We start from the raw sequence: 27,270 nt of genomic DNA, 5'->3' as shown, positions 1-27,270 counted from the left end.
GGGGGGGAGAACCCTGGAAGGGAAAAAAGAATAATTCAATTTTTGATTATCGTGTGACTTGGACGTAATTGTTATTTTAACGATCAATCATGTTAGAGCATTCGCACTGGTACTGCTATATGCCATATGTTGGCAAATTTTACCATTTTTGCACAAAAACCAAGCTTCTTCCGGACTTGTATTCACCAACTATTGCAAAAAATTTTGCAATAGTGCTACAATGCAATTCTATCTAAAGGTAGAACTGCATTGTAGCTCAATTCTAAAAAAAAAAAAAAAAAAACTAATATTTTATTGTGTAACTTTATCAATTCCTCTCTCTCTCTCTCTCTCTCTCTCTCATATCGAGTTTTGGGTTTTTGTTTTTATTTGAGTTTTGGGATATATTATTTTATTGTATAAAAATATTATTTTAATGTGTTGTATTATAAAATAAAAGGTGGAATGCTAAGAGTATTGTAAAATAGGATGAGATAAAATTTTGGGATGTGAATGCTTTTACTTTTACAAGGTGTAATTTGCGAAAGTTGTTATAGTTGAGAATCATAATTGCAAGTTTTCATAGTTAAAAAAAGAACGAGTACAAGTATTCGCACAATTTTGGGTGGTTTCTTGCAATTAAGACAAAAATTAATTTAAAATCCTAACTCCAATCATGATGACACTTTACAATCCCTTTGACCCAAAACAAATGGAAGTTTACAAAATTGCAAGCGTATTAATGAAACAAAATAGTATAATAATATTTTTTTATGTTTGCAAAGAAAAAAGTGTTCTTTTTTTTTAAAAGGTCAATTCAAACTTCATACAAGAAGTTAAATGGATAAATGGTTACATTTTTAGAAACTCCAATACTATTTAGGTCAACTTTGAAAGGAAAGCCCTTTGTCTATTTTAGGACGACAGAGAGATTGAGCACAACCAGCATTCCAGTTGAAAATATACAGTAGGGTAAGGCAATTCTAGAAACCAAAAGGCTTGAGGCAGCTTGAATGGTTAGAGATGAAATTTTACATCTCTCACTAGGGTTGTAAACGAGTCTAGCTAATTATTGAAAGATTAAGATGGATTTATTTTATTTTATTTCAAGAATAAACCAACCTTGATTTTATCACATAAATAGATTACATATTTAAGCTTTATTCATTTTATTGTCAAACAAGTTTATGCTTGTTATTAAAAAAAAAAAAAGTTTAGGCTTGATCACAAACTACTTGATAAACTTGTTATTTTCCATATATACTAAAATTTTATACTTGTTCACAAATATATGCTAAAAAATAATAACTAAATTATAGTTGAAATTATATTTTTTTTGACTTAATTAAATGCCAAGACGTGATAAATTTATAAAATTAAATTCACTAACCTTTACTGTTATAACACTATGATTTTTTTTTTTTTTTGAGAATGAGAACACTATGAAGATATTTGTTTATATATTGTCTATAAATTACAAAAAATAATAATTTATAAAAATCTCAAATCTATATAAGTATATTTATAAACATGTAAACATATACAATTTTATATTTTCACATGGAGAGCCTTATATCCATGAGTTTGTTCACAAATATCTTATTATGTTTAAGTTCAATTCGTTTAGTGGTTGGGCCTAAACCAATAGGTTTGAGCTTACTCATTTGTTAAATGAACAAGGTTTTTTTTTTTTTTTTTTTTTTCCTAAGGAAAATCTAAAATGTCCATATATATAGTTCAATTTATATACTACCCCATCATCTCTCACTACACATTTAATATATATGAGCAAGAACCTTAGCCACTGTCGTCTAAGGTTCTCCCAAGTGACGGATTCCTTGAAAATAAAAGAAAATTCTCTTCATTTAACATTACACATTTACACCTCATTTAAATCTAAAATTTTCATTTATGTTAATATATTAATTAAAAGCTATGTATTAATGGATAAATGCATTGATTTTCTTGTAATTTATATCTATAAATGGTGCAAAAATGATTTACATAAAAGAAGTTTATTATTTTTGAATTTATATAAGAATAATTTAATGGTTACATAAGATGCTTTTATGTTTGGTCAATAACCTTTTTTTTTTTTTTTTTAACAAAAGCACTGTAGCTCAACTAACACCATCTTATGTTTTCTACTGAAATGTATAGGGTTCAACCCTCATTCTACATTGTAACCACGGAATTATAATTTTTTTTAATTTAAAAGAAAATTGCTTTGAGTTTGTGATTATTTTGACTTTTACGAGTTACTGTTTAGAGCATCCACATTTGTGGAGCTAAATTTTTTAACTTTTACCATCTAAAAAAACCACCTTATCTATTTTTATTATGAAAGTTTTGACTTTATTCCTGATGAAGTAGAAGTCAACCTATGAAAGAAAAAATCCATAAGCATTCAAATATACAAAACACGAATTTCTAGCCACTGAAAGCGAAACCAAAAAAGCAAGAATCAATGGTGTTTATTTGACTTATTCGAGAACTTTCTTGGCTGTTTCTTCATCCAATGAATGCGTTGCCATTGTTGTACAGAGGGAGCTTGGAAAAGAAAGCGATAACAAGAGAGACAAAGAGACAAAGTGACAAAGTGACATGTGGCTAGGTTTGTGGTTGGTTTTTGGTTGGCTTGTGGCTGGGTATTTGCTGGGTGGTGGGTTTGGGGTCACAGTGGTTGCTGTGTGGAGGTGTGGTTGAGAGAGATAGTTGGTGGTGGTGTGTGGTTGAGAGAGTGTTTGAGTGACAGAAATTAGAGAGAGAAGTGATAGATAATTTTATTGTATAATTTATATTATTTTGATGTGTTGTATTGTAAAATAAAAGTTAAGATGTTGGACGTATTATAAAATAGTATGGTATAATAGATAAAGTAACTTTTGAAATGGTAAAATAAATAAAATATGTTTTGAGAATGCAAAATAGACATTTTTTGTATTCTCAAATGCTAATGCTTTAAGAGCACTTGAGCATTAGCATCCGGTATTTAGTAAATATCTCATTTTATTACCTCAAAAATTATTTTATCTATTATATCATACTATTTTATAATACATCCAACATTTCAACTTTTATTTTACCATACAATACATTAAAATAATATATCTACACAATAAAATAATATAACTCAATACCCAAATAAAACCCAAACACTCAAATAAAACCCAAAACTCAATAGAATATTATTTTTTTAAATACCATCTTGCTACAGTACCATCTTACTATAACATAATTGTAAATTTTATTACAATTAGAGTACTGGATAATGCACACTTTTAGGGTTTAGGTGCTATAAATTTACAATTTGGGGTTTACAATCCCTAATGCCAATGCATAACGTTAGGTGTGTCAAATGCCAAAACACGTGTACTCTTAAATTTGAGGATTGAGATCGGTGCAATACCCAATAGCTAGGGTATTGCACCTGATGCAATTATTATCAATGGTTGAAATTGATAGTTATAAAAAAACAATTTTCAATCTCAACCATTGATTAAAAAAAAATTAAGAAAAAAGATAAAAAAAAAAAAGTAAAAAATTTTTGTGAAAAAAATGAGTGAATTGCACCGAATCTTAGGCTGTGTTTGTTTTGGCTTCAAATCACTTTTGGAAATGCTTTTCCGTAAATGCGGATGTTTGGTTGCGCATGGAAAATATTTTCAGTTGACCGTGTGTTTAATGGCTTTGACTCGAAAATTGGTTTCAGTCAAAATTTTCACTTCAAATTATTTCCGGACTCATGTGCAAAGAGAGAGAGAGAGAGAGAGAGAGAGAGAGAGAGAGAGAGAGCCCAGATTATGCCTTCGACTTTGCCGGTGAACCCAGAGCCCAGATCACACCTTCGACTTCGCCGATCTACGAACTGATCTACGAACCCACGAATCGATCTTCGACCCAAAGCCTTCAACCCACCGATCTACGAACCCACGAACCGATCTTCGACCCACGAGCCTCCGACTTCGTCGGTGACCCAGAGCCTTTGTGCCACGAACCGACGAACCGATCTCTCTCTCTCTCTCTCTCTCTCTGATTTTGATTTTTTGTGTGATTTTGATCGACCCACGAATTGATTTACGTTTTTGTGTGATTTTGATTTTTGATTTTCTCTCTTTGATCTCTGATTTTTTGTTATTGTTGTGGTGGTGTTTTGGTGGTTTTCCTGTTGTGTGGTGATAGGTTTTGTGTGGGTGGTGGTAGAAAATAGTATTTTCAGAATGTTATCAAACACATAAAATATTTTTTAAAGAAATTTTTATAATTTAACCAAACACTCAAAAATATTTTCCTCCCCAAAATAGCATTTTTTAAAAATATTTATTTTCTGAAAAATATTTTACATTTAGGCTGCGTTTGAATCGGGTGAAAAGCATTTCCGGAAATGCTTTTCACCATTTCCGGATGTTTGGTTGCGCACGGAAAACGCATTTTCCGGAAATTAATTTCCGTTGACCCGTGGTCAAGGCTGAAAACGATTTCGCCTTTCATTTTCACTGCAAATCTAATTTTCCGGAAAATTAGAAACAGAGCACGAAGAGAGAGGGAGAGAGGAAGGAAGAAACGGTGAGCCCAGGCGCACTCCACCTGAAGCACGTCCTCGCCGGTCAGATCGCCATCCTCGTCGCCGTCGCCTCCTTCGTCCTTGATCTCGTCACCTACTTCGTCTCCGATCTCGTCGCCTCCTTCGTCACCGATCGCGCAGCCCTCTCGATCGCACCGCCCTCTCGATCGCGCCAAGATCGTGCCTGCGAGATCGCGCCGAGATCACGCCGTCCTCCTCTGGGTCAGATCATCATCTCCGATCTCGTCGTCGTCTCGATCCCGCCGCCCTCTCGATCGCGCCGCCCTCTCGATCTCGTCGTCCTCCTTTTTTTTTTTTTTTCCGTTGCGGTGGTGTGTATGGTGGATTGTCCGTGGTTTTGTGTTATTGTTGTTGTTTTTTTTTTTTTGATGAACTGATTGCTGTTGTTGTTGTGGTTGTTGTGTTGTTGTTGTTGTGTTGTTGTTCTGGAATTTGCTGCTGCTGCTGTTGTTGTTGTTGCCGAAATTTGTTGCCGGAAATTGTGAAAAAATGGTAGGAAAATAGCATTTTCCTAATAGAACCAAACACATAAAAATATTTTCCACAACAATTTTCCTAATACAACCAAACACTTAAAAATATTTTCTTTTTTCAAAAATACATTTCCAAAAATACTTATTTTCCAAAAAATACTTATTTTCCGAAAAATATTTTACGACAACCAAACGGACCCTTAACCAAATATAGCTTTAATCCAAAATTGGAGACCACCATGTTGACCCAAGTAAAACTTATATTATTTTTTTATTCATGGTGGGCCTCTTTCTTTTCTTTTTATTTTTTTCTTTCTGCCTCTCTCTTTCTCATTTGCTTGCTCTCCCTATCTCTCTGCTCGCTCTCCCTCTGCTCGACGTCTCTGTCTCACTCTCCGACGAAACCCAGGCCAGAGCATCAAGCCAGGCCGATCTCTTACAGTGGGTTTTTTTTTTTTTTTTTCTGTGATTTGATGGTGGATTCGGCAGTGGTGGGTTCAGATGATGATGGGCGGATCGGTGGTGGTGGCTTCCGGTGGTCGGCCTGTGGGTAGCTTCCGATGGGTGGGTCGGCTCTTATCATCCTATTCATGCTTATGAGCAATAAACAATAAGTGCAAAGCCTTTCTTACCGATTTCTCAAAAAAATAAGTGCAAGCCTACAACAATCTAGTGCCATAGCCCCAAGCATAACAAGCCCACACCCCGAAGGGCTCGAAGCCACTGCCAACACCCTCTGGGTCTGGACCTGCTTATTGCTTGGCCTCATCATCCACGCCTCTCAAAAATACTCATCTGTTTTGCTCTCCGGTTGAACTTGCTTGCTGTTGTTGATGATGATGATGATTCTCAGTAGCAGAAACTCATTTTGTTGCCAATTCTGCTCCTTATCATTAGGAATGAGTCAGGTGATTTGTTGGGTCACTATAAATTCTCTCTTTTTCTTCTTCTTTGTGGTGCCTTTTAATACTTATTGTACAGTCTCATCAGGTTAGGAAAACTGAGGTGGAGTTGTTGTTGTTGGGGTCCAAGCTCTCAAATTCCACTATCCTCACTACAAAGGCAAGCACCAATTTTTTTTATTTTATTTTTTAATATTTAAAAACGAATATTTCAATTAGAGTTAGTTAGTTTGTTAATTTATTGATCTTTTATATCTTCAAATTTGTCCCCCTGTAACATGTAGGCAACAATGAATTCCCAAGTCAAATGCTCCCTTAATCAAATTGGACTACGGATAACTAATTCTAAAGCTGTTGAGAGGTACACCCCAATTCTATTCCTTCATGTTAATCAACAGTTTCTGTTTTTAAGCCAGTTTTACTTCCATCATCTTGATTCATTGCGTAAAAATGTTTGGTTGTGCTGTGCTTGTGCTTGACTTTAACTCTGAATGAAATGTTGGCATGGTTATTTTCTTTGGCTGATGAGATTTAGTTCTAATAGACTTCCTTCTCCCATAAGAAAGTGTGGAGGGTGATTTCGTCGGTTCAAAACTCACTGGGTGCCTGTGTAACTTACAAATAAAGAAAAATGTTAGCATTGTTGTTTGGAAAATAGTTGTCCCGGGTATGATTAATTTTTAGATTTTCACAGTTGCTTCACCTAGATTTCTTCTCTTGAATCAGGAAAATGATAAAGAAGGTCGGTAAGAGAGAACACCACTTGTGGAAGAGAAGAGATTCAGCTGGGTCTGGGCAAAAGGCACTTAATCTTGTCAGAATTTTATGTTGATTGATCATTTCTTATATTTCGATTCTGTTTTTTTTTTTTTTTCCTTTTGTCATGTTTTTATGTGATAATTAAGACCACTTGCTATTAGTTGTTGATGGAAAATTACTAGTTTTAGTAATTGAACTAGATAGGTAAGTGTTAAATTTTTTCTATGACTTCTTTTGGATGTACATTTTGAAATACAGGTTTCTGGGCTTCCTAATGAGAAGGAAGCTGTTTATGGAGCATTATATAAATGGACTGCTTGGGAGACGGAATTCCCACTGATTGCAGCAGCTAAGGCTTTAAGAATCTTAAGGAAGAGGAGTCAATGGAAGCGAGTAATTCAAGTATGAAACACCTATTCCTTTACCATCTGCTGTAGTTAATCTGTAATGGCATGCTACAACCTCTATGAACTCGGTTACTATATCAGTATATTGCAATTTCAGATTATGATGTTCCATTAGAGGGATGCTCCAGTCACTGTAATTCATTTTACAATATCTATATAGTTACATTTAGTAAGGTGAGACTAGTCAGAGCTGAGACCTCAACTAGCCTGACTCCCTTGAGCCATTATTGTTTGCTTGTAAACATAATTAACAGATATAATTGATGGCATGAATGAAGTTTGCTCGCTGTAGTACCAACTACCAAGTGCAGGATGGCTGGATCTCTATGTTAGGCAAAGCCATTAAAAGGTTTGTTCCATTGGCTATGATAACTAAAGGTGCCCACTGCGCAAACTATTTGCTTGGCCCTTTCATTTATGGTATTTATCTTGGGATAAAGAATTTAGATAAATTTTGTAGACTGTAATGGCCTTAATGGGATTATACCTAAATCGAGTGCCTATTATTTCTTTAGGTATTGAATTTAATTCACTAACTGAGACCTGATGAAGTAATGTCTTCTCAATCTGAGTTGGTTTGTGTTGCTTTAGCAATAGCTACATAGTTCACTAGATATTGACTTAGGCTAGGTTGGTTCTAGGTTGATGATGAACAGAACTGAGTTGTATCACTGATGATTTTTGCCATTCAAATAGTGTAACTGCACTATCAAGCTGCCAATCTCAAACATGGTGGAAGACAAGAGGGCAGTAATAAAGAAAGGAAAGGGAAACACTGACAGTTATGCCAAGAGTCTTGTGGCTCTGTGGCATTACCTGGTTCTTCCTAGTGGAGGAACCAAAGTTCGAATCCCCCTTCACCTATAGATGTAGTAATTTATACAGCTGCATCAGAAGATAAATCAAATGATTGTATGCTCTTAAGGCTACTTTCTTGATAATCATCATATTAAATGAATATATATCAATTATATGATTTTTTACAGCTCATATAATAATTACTAATCTTCTGTAAGGTGGTCAAGTGGGTGTTGAGCAAAGGTCAAGGGGCAACAATGGGAACGTATGATATCCTTCTACTGGCATTTGATATGGATCAGAGAGTAGATGAGGCTGAATCTTTGTGGAACATGATTTTGCATGTACTTACACGCTCTATCTCGAAGCGGTTGTTTTCTAGGATGATTTATTTGTATGATCATCATAACTTACAGGATAAGATAATAGAGGTAAAAGGAATACCATGACACTTGCAATATCACACCTTGCACAGATTCTGTTCATGATGCTAAAATTTAATTCTTTTTTAAAAATTCAGGTTTTTGCGGACATGGAGGAGTTGGGTGTAAAACCAGATCAAGATACTGTCAGGAGAGTTGCACGTTCCTTTCAGAAATTGGGACAAGAAGAGAAGCAGATGCTGGTTCGTAAAAGGTACCAGTCTAAATGGAAGTATGTCCACTTCAAAGGTGAACGGGTGAGAGTGAGAACAGATGTGTACGATGAAGATAATGCCTGAACCAATTGAAGTTGGAGCTTTTGGCATCGAGACATGCCAGGTCTGTCTTCCCTCTTGGACCTTGCTAATTAGAAAAGACTACTATTGAAATTTTACGGTTTTTGCAGCTAGAGATCATTATTTCAAGGTATCGTTTTGGTTGAGACTGAGGCAAGCTTGCCCGCCACTGATCATTAATCAATCAATACTTGTTCCTTTGGAACTTATGGTTCTACTACATATTACTTACCGACACAATCTGGACGGACCTGTTGATAGAGATACGTGCAGAGGATTCTTATTCATCATTCAGGTCATGTTTTCTAACCCCCAATCAATTCTAAATGGTTTTGTTGTAATATAGATGTACAGATAAGAGGCAAGATTCCCCTTGACTACAAGCTAAAAGAGAGTTTTGTTTAAGATAGAGGATTTCTATTCATCATTTAGATCATGTTTTCTAACCTCTAATCATTTTTGAAGTACATAAGGCTCTGCTGTATTATTCTGAGGGAATCAAATGCTTTTCAATGGATGCATTGAATGAATATGTAGAACTAGTTCCAGGGTGCGCTAACCACAAACGTGTTAATGTGAAAGTGGAGAGGGGAAAATAGCTTTAGAGCTTTAGATCAATTCTGCAAATAATGTAGCACAGTTTCTTTTGTAGAATCTTCTCCATTTCAGAGGGATGAAATTCATTTGTGGCATATGAGTTCTCTCAGGGCGACAGAGCCACATTCTTGGCCCAAAACAATGTAATGGTTTCTGTAACAGTGTCATACTAAGTTCTCTCAGTGGACTTATCATGACATATTGGAAAATTATTTATACCATTTTGGAACTAATATTTTCTCTCATTTGTATGGCAGTTCCAGTAATGAATTTTACCTGTAGAATTCATCATTATGTGTGAAGAGAGACTATTGCTTTCGTAGTATTGGAATAATCACTTCATGCAATGACACATTTATCTCTCTCTCTCTCTCTCTCTCTCCCCTTAAGATTTGACACCCATATTTCATGACTCAAACATCAACGTGCTAGCAGAAATAAAATCATCTACTCCTGCTAAAATGTTGACAGAAAAGAATTTCCTGTTATGCTCCATTTATCCCTTTCAACAATAAGATTATGATGTTAATTTGTTCTATTATCTGAAAATTTAGATGTCCAATAGATTGAAAGGTCAAATAGATTGAAAGGTCTCTAACGGGATTGGGCTTTTGGATGAATGAGCCGGTAAAAGAGGTGTCTAAGTCTGACCAGCACCCGCCCAAACTGCCCAGGCCCAAACTAGAAACCATTCAACTCGGCTTTGGCAATGGTCGACAGTGGGTCTACATGTCCAGAAACTAAAACCGACAGGTCGGTTGGCAGGTCTTCGCATGAAAAACCAAGTCCAACTTGACCCGTAAACAACCCTAGGCAAAGTGATATTTGAAAAACCAAGTCCAGCAAAGTGATATTTGAAAAACCAAGTCCAACTTGACCCGTAAACAACCCTAGGCAAAGTAATAAATATCGTACTCAAGGTTGATGGATATTATTAGGGAATCAAATATATACTATATATTATTTGTTTATTTATTTATTTATTAATATGTTTATAAATATATAATTTAAAATTCACCTCTTTTTAAAAGCCAAAATATTATCCTAAAGGCCCGTTTGGATACAGCTGAAAACTGAAAATTGAAAACTGAAACTGAAAAACACTGTAGCTAAATAATTTTTAAATGTGTGAATAGTATCGTGAGACCCATTTTTAATGAAAAAGTTGCTGAAAAGTGAAAATTGTGGGTCCATAAATAGTAAAATTTGAGTTGAAATGTCAAACTTTGCAGCTACTGTTTATTGAACAGTAACCGCAACAGTACATAAACAGTAAAAAAGACTGAAACCCGTGAAAAAAAAAAAAAAAAAAAAAATGCTGAAACGCAAACGCGCGTTTCATAAACAGTAAAAAAGACTGAAACCCGTGAAAAAAAAAAAAAAAAAAAAAATGCTGAAACGCAAACGCGCGTTTCAGCTTTTCCACCCAAGCCAAACGGTCTCTAAATACCCTATACAGATATTCTTGTGTTAATTTGCAGTGACTGTGAAGTTGGTATCAATTCCACCCATCAGGTTCAGAAATCCTTGGAAGACGGCAAAGAGGTGGGACGAAACACCTCCAATTACCCAGAACTGCTCATTTCTCCACCAGTCTTGAATGCTGACACCACTCCATCACATCTCAATCACATTGGTTAGAATGATGGAGATGGTAAGGCCAAGATAAAGGAGGTTTCCGAGGTTGGTCATCTGAAACAAATTACAAGGTATAACATGAGGTAAGTTCTTTGAGTACATTGTTTGGGAACATAAACATTAAAAAAAATTATAGCAAGATTGAATTTTTTATTATATGTTTGAGTTCATCAACCATATATCAATGCTCATTTTTATACTTGTCTAAAATACCTAGCCCAAGACCCCAAAAACACATGATTTCTAATTTTTAAGTGAAAGTACAGGAAATTACCGCATCTGTTGCTACAATAAATTTTCCTGAGAGAAGGCAAATTGCAGGGATTGAGCAGTAAACTACAAGAGGGAAGGATGTAAATGGGTAAACAATAGTGTTTATATATGCTAGTCTTTGAAGCCATTTGAGGCGGCCTGCTGCATAACCGTACCATAAGGGACAATGTCTACTAAGGAAAATCTCCACAGATCCAAGTGCCCACCAGAGAACTTGGTGCAGTCGATCAGATAGGTTGAGGGGGACTGAACCTTTGAATGCTGGTCTTAAGGGCATGTAGTAAATTGATCTCCATTCTCGGCAGTGCATTTTGAAACCCGTCAAAATATCCTCAGTGGCTAAACCATATATCCAACCAATCTGGGAGGTCAGAATACAAAATTTGAATTATTACAAAAAAAGAGAAGAAGGTTTATATGGGTTTCAAGCTCAAATTTAGTAATGGTTAATGCTCAAGTGAAAGTTTAGATGTAAATGTATGCAGTACAACTTATAACAATAAGATCATAACATATTGGCAACCAAGAAGGGAAGCATGAAATTGCCGCATGATAGCAAGAACAAAAAGAATGTACCTCTCTTCCCCATGAAGTCTTCTGTTCATAACCATAGGGAATGACATGAATTGCTTCCTTGATCAATGTTGATGGGTCAGCAGATTCAGGCACTCCTTCATTTTCCTTAAGTGTAAACTCAATAAATACTGAAGTACCAAAAGTTCTCTCAAGGCTCATCTGGGAGATCAGCAGTGACCTCTCGTTCTGATCATAATCCTTAACGTAAGATCCAAGCAAATCTTAATTACTGCATGAAATGTCTGTTGAACTATTTTTCTTCATAACTAGACTTACTTTCAATCTCCTTGAGGTTAAAGATGCCAGCATCAAGTTCTTCCTGTTTTGCATCTCTGTAAACCTCCGAAGGATCTTTAGAGGGCTCCTTGGAAAAGCGCTTGCCAAACCATGAGCGGTATGGGGGAGAAGCCGTAGGTAAGCCAGGCAAAGAAGGAGGTCCATAGCCATAAAGTGCTTGCCTATTGAAAACACAACCTGTTCCCACATAAATTGGTCCTTGAATGCCATCTAGTCCTTTCATTAACCTGAAATTGGAATGAAGAGATTCTCAAAACTCAGAAGGCTGAATACTTCGGTAATTATGCTGGGACTCCATCATAGCATAATTTTTTTTTTCAATTCTTCTATTTTGTTATGAAAATGTGATATATCAATTTGCAAATGGGATAATACATCTACTTCTATTCATAAATTGAAGAGAGTAAAATTTGAGTTGGACTTCAACTTAAAAACACAGCTGGAATTGACTTGCTTCTGAATCCTTACCATATATATGAAGTTATCAACCAGTTTTCAAATCCTGAATACTTACCAGATATTAATGTAGAAACTTATTTTCCATTATTATTTTTAATCATTTGACAATAAAACTCCCAACTTGATTGTTCAATTAAATTTTATAAAGATCTGTCTTTGATGGATGAATTTCTGACATAGCTTAATACAGCTTTGAAATTTATATTTCTTACTTTCATAATATAGACAAGTGCTTATAAGGAAACTAACAAAAACAATGGATAAATCCATACGTGCTATCTTTTAAACTTACATCAAAGAAAACTGTTTTGCGGTTGGCATATCGATCACTGAGATCAATTCCATCAAACCTATTAGGGAACTGCACATAGCATACATCTCGACCAACTTGTGGGTCCATCAAGAAACACATCGCCTCACGAACTGCCTTGCATAGTTAACATAGTGATCACAATCAAGTTTGAGGATGTAGGGAGCATTTGTAAGAACTGCAGACACCCTAACCTGTAATACAACCATTAAAGTGTTATTGTAATGTTAGAGTTCCAATGCCAATCATTAATTTTGTGAACTTATGTTAACATACCAGAGCATTTTCAGCATCAGCTTTTTCGTGGTGTCGGTAGATTGGTCTTTTCTTCCTGGATATATAGACCAGTCGAGGAAGTTCATTTCCCTCTACATAATGGGCACCACTATGTCCAAGGAAAACTTGAATCGATGAAAAAAAAATACCATAGTTAAAAACTCGTATTTTACAGACAGGGATGCACCATGTAAAAGCATTTTTCTAAGAAGATCTGTAAAAACATTAATGGCCTAATAGTTGCAAAGACTGTAATTTGGCGAGAGAAAAGAAGAAATGCTATCCACTCAAAAATTATGTTTCCATATATATAATTTCAAGTAAATGCCAACGAGATCTTCAAGTAATGGCCTTAAGCTTCAAAGTTTACAGCCCAAGAATTAGTTTGAGAAAAAGCCTTGTTTCATTCTATATACTAAATGCTTCCTGAAATGTATGATATTAAACATCTAAATGTTACACTATTAATTGAAATTTTATACAAAAAATATAGCTAGAAGCTACATTTACCTGAATCATTCCTGTGCGGTCATTACTGTCATTCCCTGACCAAGGTCTTCCATCTTGCATAGTCCAACCTTCTTCTGGTGCGCACTCTAAACTCTTCATAATCTCTCTGTAGCAAAATAGAACCAATTTTGAGACTGATTAGTTTTAGAGACACAATAATACATAAGTTTGCCAACAATAGCACTTAAGAGAAGCAGAATCTGCTGGCCATAAGTTTAATGTGGATTGAATCAAAATCCTTAATTAAGATGTCAAAGTGGGATTAGTAATTGAGAAGTTGTAGCTAGACAGCATTTCAATTGCTTACCTTTATTGCTCTACGTTCTTTCACAAAAGAAGGTTGCACTTTATCCTTCAAATAGTCAAACTTCTGTGCAAATTAGAACTCAGGTGTACTTGGTTCAATAGCAAATTTTTTGCAGAATGGTACCCACTTTCTTGCAAAGTCAGCCGTTTCAACAAGAGATTCAAATGAAAGCACGGAAGCTCCATCATCAGACAAATAGCAGCAGACTTTATCCACGGGGTAGTCCATTGCAAGGACGGAAAGCACAGTATTGGCAGTGATCAATGGTGGTTCTTTCATTGGATCAACAGTGCTCACAAAGACATCCACAGAAGTGAGCTGGGAGGGTTCACCCTCTCTTTCAAACCTGATATGTTAGTGACTTTAACCATCCCATGTATGTATTTTGGTTCAAAATTTAGCTATCATATTTTTGTGACAGGTGAGTAGGCTTGGCAAATTTTCAAACCTGCACCTTTTTGTGACAGGTGAGTAGGCTTGGCAAATTTCCCCAACCCCAGGTCCCTTAAAAATAGAAGATGGGTTCAAAATAAAGCCTGATATTCAGCCCATAAACAACTTGGCTATTTAATTATGCCTAATCGTATCTTTATTTTATTTATTAAATAAAATTTAGTTACAATTCTTTAGATGTAATACATTGGATTTCAAAATTAAATTCAAATACATGTTTACGCTATCCACATGAAGAAAAAGCATTGTTAGCCAAGGGTGCATCTACATGGATTGAGATTTCAGGAGGTTGGAGGTTTGGATGGTGATGATCCGGACATTGTCTTCACGTGCTTTGCATCCGAGGCATTCAAGCTGCTACCTACCATACCTTTTTCTTTAACTACATGGGCTTCATTTACATCATTACACGTTTGCTTCTACTTGGGTCTAGACTGGGATTGTAATTAGCTTCATCTCTTGGAATTTAATTACAGACTCTAGTTGGTTTCTGATAAATTCAAAATGTAGTAGAAATACTCAAGGGAACCCACCAAAAAGAAAAAAGAAAAAAGAAAAATGTAAGAAGAAGAAGAAAAAAAAAAAAAAAATACCAACCAACCAACCAACAAAGAAAGTAATGGGGTTTTTAGTATGCGTATGATTCATTCATCACAACTCTGTTAAAACGAAAAATACATATATTTTTTTTTAATTATCGTTTCAAAGATTAGAGTATTATTCATTACAATTTTTCTCCTTCCTTTCTTTTTGTTTGGCCTAACCTCATAGATTCACAGGATCCAATTATCATCTTTAACCAAGGAGAAAAAAATTAAAATATTATATATATTTGCTAGAGTGGAGTGGGTTTGGCATTGGTATCAGCGAGAAAATTCATATTTATTTTAGTTTAAGAGCCTTTTTTTTTTTTTTTTTTTAATACAACTTTTTTTTTTGATAGGTCTTATACAACCATTTTTCAAAAACACCATCATCAACTTATCTATTTTATACTACATTAAAAAAAAAATTATTTATTTATCAATTCTCTCTCTCTCTCTCTCTCATTGTGTATACTACATAAAAAATTTACATTCTCATAATCTTCTCCTTTATCATTATCCACAAACACATTGAACACATTAGTTGAAACATCCATCAAATTAATACAACCAGATCAAAGAAAAAAGTATATTGCATAAACAAATAGTTTTTGCTTCCAACCAAACTTGATAAATGAAAGTTACAGAACCAACAATGAATTATAATTTAAACTCAGGATATGAAAAATTACCCGCTCAACTATACTGGTGCATGCAACAATTTCTAAATTGAAAAGAAAAAACTTGTACAAAATTTCATTATACTATACCAAAAGTTTCCTTTGTCTATGAATAGTATGTTGGCAAAAAAATTATTAAAAAAAAAAAAAAACACTTTAGAATACCCCTCTCTGTATCATAACACATCTGCAACAAGTTGAAAAAAATACCAAGTATTTAATTTGTCAATCATTTTCTCAACATCCATACAAAAGGAAAAAAAATACCATTTTTTCTTAGAAAACTTCAACTACAGCGAGTGAATCTCAACACAACTACAACAAGTTACAAAAAGAAAAATAATTATTTACTTTGTCCATTATTTTCTCGACACCCAAAAATATATATATATATATATAAACCACTTACATTAAACAAACAACTCGGTGTAGATGACAATGAATAAGTGAGAAAATCTGAGCAAATCGCTGCAAATCCAGGTAAACAAAAAAGTAAAACTCGATTAAAATTTGTAGATAAAAAACCCAAGAGATTGCTGAGAGAGATAGATAAAAAAATTAAATAAACTTACAATATCATTAAGCCAAGCAGTGGATTTGGTTTGGGTTACAATATCATTTCTTGAGATAAGGGAGAAGCTGATTTGGAGAGGGAACGGGAAAGAAGAGTAAAGAGTGAAGAGTAAAGAGGGGAATGAAAAGAAATTAGGCTGAAATAAGACTGAAAACAGTGGGTTTGGTGGGACTGAAAATTTTTGGGGGCATAAATGTAATCTCAAGTGGTTTTAGCGATAGAATGGAATTTTTTTCTAAATAACAATAAATATTAAAAAATTTAGTTAGTTGTCAGTTGTAAAAGAATTTTGAAAACTAGCATCTCGAGTATCTAAAACTCGAGTCCAAGATAAAAATCAAGTTTTGAGGCTGATTTGTAAAAAAAATCCAAGTGAAATCGAGTTTTAAAAACTCGAGTTTTGAAACGCCGCTATAGGCCTCAAAAACGTCACTATAGGCTTAAAAAAGAGTTATGAAAAATTAGCAGAAAAAACGCTACTATAGAGACTTTAAAACGTCAGTATAGGCATAAAAACGCCACTATAGGGCTCCCTGAACTTGGTATTGAACACTTATGAAAAAATTTGCAGGAAAACGCCGCATAGGGTTTTAAAACGTCACTATAAGACTTAAAAAACGCCACTATAGGGGCGATAAAAACTAAATTATTTTTTTGCATGGAACTCGAGTTTGAGAAACTCGAGATTATGTAAATGCATCTCGATTTCTAAAACTCGAGATGTCTAGTTTCCCTTATAGTTTCAAGCTATGCCTAACTAACTATATACAAATCATCTAACGTTATTCTGCCCATCCCCCGATAGAATGTTGATGTGTTAATTTTGCACACATGTCACTCTCTTATTGGTTTTTGATATGGCTGATGTAGTATCTTTTTGTGCCATATACTTTCTCCATCATTCCCCAAGCAAGGAAAAAAAAAAAAAAAAACCAACTATATGAATGCACTATGGGGACAACGAGACTATGGGGACAACGAAGAGGAAGCAAGGTGAGCACAGGCTGATCACAAAAAGGTAGGACCAAGGAAAAAATTCATGTTATTTTTATATGTCAAACTGTCAATTTAAGGACTCATTTTGAAAAGCCTTTCAACCGTTACTTTATCATTCCAAATAAATCTCATGATATGCGGAAAAGAAAGATTGTCTACCCTCAATGCCCCAAGTAAGGGTGTCCACGGGTTGGGCCGGGTTGAGTTTATGCCTGACCCGGACCCAACTCGAATTTTTCGGGTGGGAGAAAACCAAAATCGAAATCAACCCATATTAATGGCTGGATCGTCCAGTTTGGGTTCGTTGGGTTTTAGGTTTGTGTCGGTCGGTTTCAGGTTTCGTTGTCGGTGCCTATATTTTGTCGGATCAGTCTAGATCTGGTTAATATTTGGCCAAATCCGTTGAATCCGAATTGGATCTCGACGAGATCTCGCCGGATCTGGTGGATTTCAAGCAGCTCTTTGTCGGAAAAGCAAAAATATCGCCGAATTTTGTCGGAAAACCTTTGAATGTCACCGAATTTTGTTGATTTTATGGTCGGGTTGGGTGGCTCGGGTTTTTGGGGAGGAAACCTGCCAACTGACCCGAAGGTATATGGTTTTGTGGATGGCGACCCGCCATCGACCATCAGATTGGTCGGTTCGGGTCTGTGTCGGTTGGTTTCAGGCAAGTTTGTTGGATTGATTGGGTCTCCGGGACCCGTGGACACCCCTAGCCCCAAGGTGTGATTGAAGAGTTTTGCATGATTCTAATTTTTGAATTTCTTTTTCTTCAAAAGTCAAATCCTAGAAAAACTGGAGAAATAGTTTTTTTTTTTTTTTTTTTTTTTTTTTTTTTTTTTTTTTCAAATGGAGGGAAATGATGTAGCCATTGAAGATTATTTATTGCTACATTGCATTTTCACTGCCAAATTTTATTTAATGAAGTCATTGTTTGAAGTCTAATTGAAGCAATTATAATAGCATTAGTATCTAGTGTACTTCAAAAAAAAATCCAGCACACCAAAATACTATTGTTGCTACTTTAACACAACATTTCACAACTTATCCTATGTTATATCTCTTATTTTTAGAACATCTCCCATTTAAATAACGTAGTAAAAAAAATCCTAATATTTATTAAAAAAACTCACCACATCACCCCACAACCACCATGATCCATTATCACCATCAAAACCATAACTACCAAAACCACCACCATCAAATCCAAAAGCCAACCCAAATTTAACCACAACCACAATTGAAACCACTAAAACACAGCATTAGTATCTAGTGTACTTAAAAAAAAACCCAATACACCAAAATACTATTGTTGCAACTTTAACACAACATTTCACAACTTTTCCTATGTTATAACACTTATTTTTAGAACATCTCCCATTTAAATAACGTAGTAAAAAAAAAAAAAATCCTAATATTTATTAAAAAACCTCACCACATCACCCCATAACCACCATGATCCATTATCACCATCAAAACCACAACTACCAAAACCACCACCATCAAATCCAAAAGCCAACCCAAATTTAACCACAACCACAATTGAAACCACTAAGACAACTAAAACACATTGCCACAACCGAAACCACCAATTCATATCATACTAAAAGTCCATTTGGATACCGCTTATTTTGTTGAAAACTGAAAATACTGTAGCAAAATAATTTTTAAATGTGTGAATAATGTCGTGGAACCCATTTTTAATGAAAATTTTTGTTAAAAAAAGAGGTTTGTGGGTCCCATAAACAGTGATTTTTAATGAAAAAAAAAAAAAAAAACGCCGAAATGTAGACACACAGCGTTTTAGTTGTACCCAAACGAGTACTAAGTCTTTAGTTAATTAGGAATTGGTATAATAGTGTCACAAATGGATTGGATAATGTACTTGAATTACTTCTCGATCTCAAAAACTTGACATCGAGTTCAAGCTTTTGGACTATCAAATAAGTTCAAGTTCAAACATAGTTTGTAAGGTTAGTTCAAGCTCAAGTCAAGCATGAATATTTTATATTTTTGTCCAGCTAAGTTTAACCATTTAAGAGTCAAAGAAGCTTGGCTCGTTTATAACCTCCTTTGCAGCTGCTTCCCTCTGGGCAAATTCCTCCACCTTTGCAATAAAAAGCAACAACCAGCAAACCTTATCCACATATTTAACAAAATCATTTTAAATGAAAATAAAAATGAATAAATGTAAATTCAAACACCAAGATAGAAGGTTTGACAGCTACAATTGGAGAAAGAAACAAACACCAGCATCAAATCAACGAAGTCAAACTTACCCTTAGGTGGGTCTCTAGAAATGGTACATAAGAAAAGATTAGTGTTAATAACTATATATGACAACTATAACGATCAAGTGCTAGCCCTCTAGCACATGAGGTGTGTTGTGCATCAAATAAATATCAGTGAATAACTTTTTTGATATGCTAATTTACATGGGCTAAACTACACTCATGAGCAAGCTTGAGCTCATTCTTAAAATTATTAAACCAAGATTGAACATAAAATTAAGTATCGACTTAAGCTTCCTTTGGCTTCTGCAAGTCTGCTAGATAATAACAAAAATGTTTCTAGTGGAACATCTTCCGAATCCCTAAACAGATGGTTCACTAAAAAATAATTCCTTTATCCTATTCATGCTCTGTCCCAAACTAGACTAAGTATCCAAGTATCGTTGTAGAAAGAAGGAAAAATTAATGTATTTTGAAGTTGGAAGCACAAGGAAAAATTAATGTTAATTTAGTATTATTTGATTTTGGAGTCAACTGTAATTTTTATTGGTCAATTGTGTTATTATCTGAGGTATTAGTAGTTAACTAGGTTATTAGTATTTTTAATTATTTTCCTAATGTCAAATAATTTTGTAATTCAATAATTGGAATTTCCTAAATCATTTAAAATTATGTTTCCAACATCAATTAGAACTAGCCTAGGTCAGCTTAAATTGGGTTTTAGTATTCTATATAAGCTAGTATTCTATATAAGCAAGATTGAAGTACTATGGAGAGGGGATCATTTTGACAATAAATCAAATTTATCTTGGAATAATCCTAAATCCTAATGGTTTGATGTTGTCTCCAGCTAACCCTAGGTGTGACTCCTAGTGGTCTTCTCTTATTTAGTATTAGCTCCAAGCAAGCCTAAATATTGACTTAGAATCTCAAATCATCTATATATATATATATATATATATTCCATTCTTCAATTTGTTGCTTGCTTTTATTTTGTCTTGCGTCATGTATTCTACTATAAGAATCAAGGAGCCTTTTTTTTTTTTAATAAGTAAGAATACTTCATTATAAACAAACTACTTCATGCCAAAAATAAAAAGGGACAAAGAAGCCAAAATAATTACACAAGAAGAGAAAAAGAGCAAGTATGTACAAGAAAAGAGAGTATAAAGTTTATTAACATCAGAATGAAATCACTAGATGTAAATTCACAAGCTTGAGCCTAATTAACAAAGTAATAACAAATGATGCGAAAAGTTGGTCTACTGTTTCACCACTACACCAACACATACAACACCAATTTATTAGCAAGAACCCCTATTGATGAGGTTAACAACTATAAGAATCTTACCCCATGTTAACCACTAAAGAACGGCATCCTTTTGGGGGCCTTAACATACCGAATGCTCTTCCAAGGGAAAGAATGAGAATTGATGTGATGGATAGTGGTATAAAAAGATTGAACATCAAAATTAAAACTCCTATTCAACCTCCAAGACATTCTATCAAACCTTTTCCCCTAGACAGCTTTGTATAGATATGATCGAAAAAAAAGAAATACATGTCTCCATCTCTCAACCATGAAAATCTCTATGGAACCTCAAATTCCAACTCCTAACCATCCCAAGTGATGAACAGTCCAAAACATCATAAATCAAATTTTCCTGGTTCGATAAGCATTCAAACAAGTCCAAGTATAAATCCTTCAGAGGAAGATTACCACTCCAAGGATCATACCATAAGCCACATGTGGGAGGAACTTATCCCAACCACAATCCACACCCATGACCCTCTTACCAACTCTTTTGCACCATCCCCCTCTATATTCACCATATTTGGAAACAATCATCTCACGCCACAAATGAGTGTCTTCATGTCCGAAGTGACATAAATGTTGGTAGGCAAAGGCCAAAATGGGAAATTAGCCATAATTTTTAAACATTATAATTAGTAGGCTAAGTTTTCAAATTATATTTTCTACTAGCATATCGAGTCTAAGAGACTTAATTTAGGGCATATAAATCGAGTCTTTGAGACTTGTTTTTCATGGGTTGATCATGTCTAATGTGGTATTTTTTTCCACGTGGTGTCTACCTAGAAATCGAGTCTCTAAGACTCGATTTATAACCCATTTTATAAACGCGGAAAGATAGAAAAAAAGAAAGAGATGCTGAAACAACGCAGAAAGAAAGAAAAAAAGAAAGAAAGAAAAAGAGAGAGAAGAAGAAGAAATGGAGGTGCAAGCTCAATCACTGACCTAGGCTGACCCACGCCGACCTAGGGTTGCGCTGCCCAGGCCGCGAGCTGCGCGACCTAGGCCGCGTTGCCCAAGGTCGTGCTGCCTCCTCTCTGATCTGGGTCTCTAGATCTTTCTCTCTCTAATCTGATTGTGTTGAGATTGAGATTGTTGTGTCTCTCTGGATTGTTGTGTTTCCTAGATTTTTTTTTTTTTTTTTTTGTTGTATTTCTGGGAATGGCTGAGAGAGTTGAGACTTGAGACTTTAATTTTTTTTTTGGTTTATAAATCGAGTCTTTAAGACTCGATTTCCAGGTAGACACCACGTGGAAAAAAATATCACATCAGACATGATCAACCCATGGAAATTGAGTCTCAAAGACTCGATTTATAAACCAAAATCGAGTCTTTGAGACCCGAGATGCTAGTAAAAAATATAGTTTGAAAACTTAGCATACTAATTATAATGTTTAAAAATTATAGCTAATTTCCTATTTTGGCCGTAGGCAAACCAAAACCCTATATAAAAAATAGACCTTTATCCACTATTTATATATAAGTTAATCTACACTATCAAAAAAGATATAGAAAACAGGGGGAAAAGGGCTAAGAACTTTGCCAGTCCTAAGAAAAATCTCACCCAAAAAAAAAAAAAAAAAACTTTGAACCTGATATTCACTATTTGATTTATCAAAACTTACCATCCAATGCATTACGACACCAGAAATACAATCCTTTACAAGGACTCTTCTAACAGAGTATGTAAATCATGTAAATAGAACATTTTTGTTTATATGAAATATAATTAGAGATTTTCTCAATAAAATAGAAAAACTAGCCCCATATTAAGATAACTCAGCGATTATCATTTTGTACTTTCATATTTAGAAGTAGGGGCGGAGATAGGAATTTTTATTTGAGGGGGCCAAGTTGCGACATTAATATATTTATCAAGACAACTCTCATATACATATATATATATATATACACAAACGTTTTTTTATTATTATATATACACACATATATACACACTTTTTTATTTGATAAGTTATATATATACACTCACCCAACAAAAAAAAGAAAGAAAAAGAACTTAGTATTTTCAATCAAAATTATGTTTGATGACGATCTTTATAAAATAAAATTCATTTTTTCCATTTTCATAGTGAAATTCTTAAAATGTTTAACTTTAAATACAAATTATCAAATTTCATACTAAAGTAAGTAAAAAATCTTTCAATTGAACTAATGAAAATTTCAAAAACATGCAACTAAAGATATTAAAATGAGTTAGGCTTCAAACATATTTGAACCTATCTTGCTCTAACCTGTTATGTATTAACTAAAGACACATTTCATGTTTAGTTTTAGTGACAAGATTTTTTTAATGAGTTGATGACTTGTTAATCGCCCTATAACGGGTTAAAAAAGATAAATTCAAATATGTTTAATACCAAATTTTATCAAATATTTAACAGATGTAAGAGTACATTTTACAATAAACAATAGAATTGCAAAAAATAAAGTTATATCTCTATAACTATTAGACCAATTATTTTTTTTAAGAGTATCATTGGACTAATTCAAATATTTGGGAAGGCTAACTCTAATTTTTATAAACTAAACTTTGAAAATATTAAAATAATTATATATATAATTAAAAAATTTTCAAAATTTTGGGGACCTTTCAACTTAGCTCCGCCCCTGTTTAGAAGCAAAAGTGACACCTAAGTGCAAACAAAAACATTTCTAGATATGCAGACAATTAACCAGAATCAAAATAAGATAACAAATTTACATACTTCTCTTAAAATCACGGCATTCTTCCCTCCCTTTAAGGTAGTTATTACAGTCATAACCGGTGGTTTTATTCACGCACTGCATAACAGACCAAAGAAAAATTATGAAAAAAAAAAAGTCCTGTATATAGGAGTAGAACCAAAGAAAAAGGAAGCAAGAAAATATGAATTTAAAAAATTTGAACAGAGAACAGATTTTTTTTTTTTAATTAAGTAAATGATTCTTTATCTAGAGCATTCAACTCACTCCACAGCTTCTTCTGCTTGGCTACCACATTACTTTAAAGTCCATTAAAATCGGTTCCCTACATTTCTAAATCTACAAGAAACTGAATATTACACCACTGCCTCCTCCACTTTCTCTACCAGGCTTTATCCCACACAATCAAAATCCCACCCACAGAACCCAAATGCAGCCAATCCACATAGTGACATCCCTATAAACTTCTAATCATCCTCTGGATTCATCTCCTGCAAACAAATGATATCAGCCTACCAAGAGCGAATCTCTTATCCATTGTCATTTAATCCTTGCACATTCCAAGATACTATCTATAGATTCATTGATGAACAATCATGACACTAGAAACCCTTTTCCCACGCCTTCGTCAATTTTTTTCTGAGCACTCTCATCCGTCTCCCCTTATTTCATCTGAGCTTCAACAGCCAAAGAAATTATGTTGCATCTTCTTCTAATCCCTCAAAAGGGGTCCCCAAAAAGTCATCAAAGCCCTTGGAATTCGCGCAAATCAACTGGCCTTCCCTTTAAGCTTTCTTGTGCTTCCATTGGATCGAAAGAGCCAACGGTTCAACATAAATAGGTTCAACACAACCCTCAAAAGGCTAAGCTACTTCAACCATACGGACCCTAGAGCCCTCTCCCACTACCTACGTGCTCAAGCTCATTCCCACATGCTACCATTCAGCCCCATCTTGGGGCTTGTGTGAATGGGATATGAACACTGGACTCACTATTTGCTTTAACAGAGTATTGCGCATCAATCAGTCTCCTCAACTCAATCTGAAAGCCCTGCCACCCACTCTTCCTTTGACCTTCTTCCTATTGCTGTATAATCAATTTTGTCACTGCTTAAAAACATTTAAAAGCATTTAAATTCCATTTGAATGTATATGTAGTATCACCACCTCTCTAATTGGATCAAAGTGCTTTGGGCTTGTCTCCAGCACCTCCTCCTTAATGACTCAATGTTTCTCAACATTCACTCAAGTAGTCTTCTTACCCATAGCGTATAGGCACCGCAAGGCAAGGGCAGAAGGTTAAGAAAATCTCTGACTCATTCAAGGCAGCCATGGCCGCCTCTCTAAGAGCTCTCCAAACAATCTTAGAGATAAAACTGAAATTGTCTTTGGATTTAAGCCAACACTATCACCTATAAGTATAACCTTTCCAAATGACTATCATACATAAACAATCTTACAAATTCGTACGCTTCAAATGTAAGCTGACAATGAGCTATGTATCCGCTGCTGCTGCTGGTGCCGCCGCCGCCGCCGCCGCCGCCGCCGCCGCCGCCTCCTGGTCTCCTATTCGCAGAAAACAAAGCAGCTGCAGCAGCTCCAACCTTAGCATCTACGAAGATTTAGAAGACACGGAGACACGGGTAAAGGTAAGTAGAAGAAAACGGCTACAAAAATAAAATGAAATGAATAAAGTTAATTGCTATGCTATGTAGAGATGTTGAAGAAAACCGATCAAGCAGTTGTGTTTGTTTGTTTAAGAGAAAGATGCTTCACACTACGCTTGGAAAGTGTTCCTGCCAAAGTGCAACAAAAATTGAGTACAAATAATATCTACCCTACACATAACTTAAAGCCAAAAAAAAAAAAAAAAACCAACACCCTACAATTTGCAAACGCACATATACTACGAAAAGATAACAAATTTTCAAATCGACCAAAAGTCTCTATATTTCGAAAAAAATTATTGCTTTTGGAATATTAAGCGAAACAAGAGAGAGACAGCCAGCCATAAGCGAAACAAGAGACAGACAGACAGACATACCACTTGAAGGAGACATGGATCTGATCAACAACGGGAACAGGGACAGACAGAAACAGCCGGTTATAGGTTTTCTTCAAAGCATCTTCACTTCGTCTCAAAAATAAAACTAAAATAAATACAGAAGGAGAAGATTAAAATTACGAAGGTATACCACCGTATACGTATCTCAATATATTTATAAGAGATACAAACTATCTAATTAGAGGTCAACCTCCATATAAAGTTCTAGAAGGATACGAACTTAATTTCACACCAGAGTCCTAGAAAGACACAAATTTTTGGTTTCCTTTTTAAAACTCATCCCAAATGTAGATATCATTATTATTATTATTTTAAAAGAAAAACACTCTTAAATGTGAATTTTGCATGGGACTTTATTTTTCTCAATAAAATTATTTCTTGAACGTTTAAAACACTCATCCATATCGCTAAAGGCCTTGTAGTTGAATTGGTACCTTCTTATGTACAAAGTGCTTAGGGGTCTATGAGAGAAAGAGTTCGAGCTGCGAAGTTAACAACATGTTGTAATTATTTCTCAAAAAAAAAAAACCACTTATCTATATCATATCATATCATATATAATAAAAGTTAGGCTTAGATACCGTAGTTAAGGCACATGGCTTCACCAAATTGTAGAAATTTTATTAAATTTTTGGATTTTTAAAAAATTAAAAAGGAATAGTATGCTACTAGGACTTTAATTCATTTTTATCATTAAGTAGTTTATCTCTTTCAAAAAAATAAAGAAATAAAAAACTGCTTCACGGCTACTTCATGTAAGATTGTAAGTATAGATTAATATTAGATTAATAAAAAAAATATATAGATATTATTATTAATTGTTTACAATTTTTTTTTTAGCTAAATAACCTTGATACTTATCTACTACTACTTCTCAGTCCTCATAGTATATCTATTTAACTGACGGCTAAAATTGGCAAATGCCCTTTTCTCCCAAACTAAGCAGCGTTTTGCCCTCTTTTTAAAACTAATTAGGGAAATGCCCCTATTTTGTAACTCGATTTGAGATAAATTGAGTTAAAAAAAAAAAAAAATTCTAGAGCCCTATTACGGTGTTTTTAAGGAGTCTATAGTGACATTTTAAGGACTTATAGTGACGTTTTGTAACTCGAACTCCATGAAATCGAGTTACAGGCAATTTTTATTTTTATTTTTATTTTTACCTATAACTACATTTCATGGAGGTTGAGTTACAAAACGCTACTATAGGTCTTTAAAACGTCACTATAGGCTCTTTAAAAACGCCGCTATAGGGCCTAACTCAATTTATCTCAAATTGAGTTTCAAAAGAGGGGCATTTCCCTAATTAATTTGGAAAAGGGGGCAAAACGCTGCTTAGTTTGGGAAAAAATGGCATTTGCCCATTTTGGCCTTTAACTAACATTACTAAGATAGACTCACGTGTTCCTATTCAAATTGAAGCTAAACCCAAAAGCCAGTTTCTATCTATAAGTTTCTCTCTCTCTCTCTCTATATAGTTTTGTTTGTCCTTTGTTGGCTTTTTTGTTTGGTTAGAAATTTAGAATGATTCTTTTGTGAAATTTCTTGTGCAAGTGAAGTGAGTATTCTAACAATTTGACTATAACCCATGTTTTTATATGCTGATTTCGTAAATGGGTATTCTCCAAATTGGTTTATTTCTAATAATTATGTGAGTTTGATTGTGTATGTGAGGTTTTATGCGTTAAATTTGATCTGGGTAGTTACTGAATTTACATGGGTGTGTGACTCTTTGTTTGTTGACTAATGATCGGTTATTCTAAAATTCCTTTGTTACTATATATTACAAAGGAGTTTGCATGAGAGTCA

The 27,270-nt window shown here is 34.4% G+C and overlaps 1 protein-coding gene, 3 long non-coding RNA genes and 1 pseudogene across 5 annotated transcripts; 2 read left to right on the top strand and 3 right to left on the bottom strand.

Moving 5' to 3' along the window:
• The first annotated feature begins 5,362 nt into the window (after positions 1–5,362).
• Positions 5,363–9,586, top strand: LOC112006378 (pentatricopeptide repeat-containing protein At4g18975, chloroplastic). Its single transcript, XM_065773627.1, has 9 exons — positions 5,363–5,478; positions 5,891–5,945; positions 6,019–6,099; positions 6,224–6,300; positions 6,666–6,753; positions 6,957–7,100; positions 8,122–8,334; positions 8,424–8,664; positions 8,732–9,586. Exons 2-8 carry the CDS (start codon positions 5,937–5,939, stop codon positions 8,622–8,624), a joined length of 813 nt encoding a protein of 270 aa, XP_065629699.1. The 5' UTR covers positions 5,363–5,478; positions 5,891–5,936; the 3' UTR covers positions 8,625–8,664; positions 8,732–9,586.
• Positions 9,587–10,581: 995 nt separating this feature from the next.
• On the bottom strand, positions 10,582–12,960 carry LOC112006294 (cellulose synthase A catalytic subunit 4 [UDP-forming]-like; annotated as a pseudogene).
• LOC136067569 (uncharacterized) lies at positions 10,826–12,455 on the top strand. The gene is made up of 2 exons (XR_010629020.1): positions 10,826–10,939; positions 11,123–12,455. It is a non-coding gene; the product is annotated as an uncharacterized LOC136067569 (long non-coding RNA).
• Positions 12,961–13,064: 104 nt separating the features above from the next.
• Positions 13,065–16,229, bottom strand: LOC136067568 (uncharacterized). Of its 2 annotated transcripts, XR_010629019.1 has the most exons (5): positions 16,154–16,229; positions 15,991–16,049; positions 13,865–14,807; positions 13,558–13,663; positions 13,065–13,172 (listed from the first exon to the last, which is right to left on the bottom strand). It is a non-coding gene; the product is annotated as an uncharacterized LOC136067568 (long non-coding RNA). The 2 variants fall into 2 exon arrangements; XR_010629018.1 differs by lacking the exons at positions 15,991–16,049; positions 16,154–16,229 and having other exon boundaries at positions 13,865–15,652.
• A 2,861-nt stretch (positions 16,230–19,090) lies between these two features.
• On the bottom strand, positions 19,091–25,542 carry LOC136067594 (uncharacterized). The gene is made up of 5 exons (XR_010629034.1): positions 25,441–25,542; positions 25,128–25,192; positions 24,857–25,008; positions 23,421–23,496; positions 19,091–19,258 (listed from the first exon to the last, which is right to left on the bottom strand). It is a non-coding gene; the product is annotated as an uncharacterized LOC136067594 (long non-coding RNA).
• Positions 25,543–27,270: the final 1,728 nt, after the last annotated feature.

The sequence above is a fragment of the Quercus suber genome, unplaced genomic scaffold, assembly GCF_002906115.3.
Source record: "Quercus suber isolate HL8 unplaced genomic scaffold, Cork oak 2.0 scaffold_78, whole genome shotgun sequence".
NCBI classification, from domain to species: domain Eukaryota; kingdom Viridiplantae; phylum Streptophyta; class Magnoliopsida; order Fagales; family Fagaceae; genus Quercus; species Quercus suber.
The sequence above is the reverse complement of the archived record's forward strand: the minus strand, read 5'-3'. Positions and strand labels throughout refer to the sequence as shown.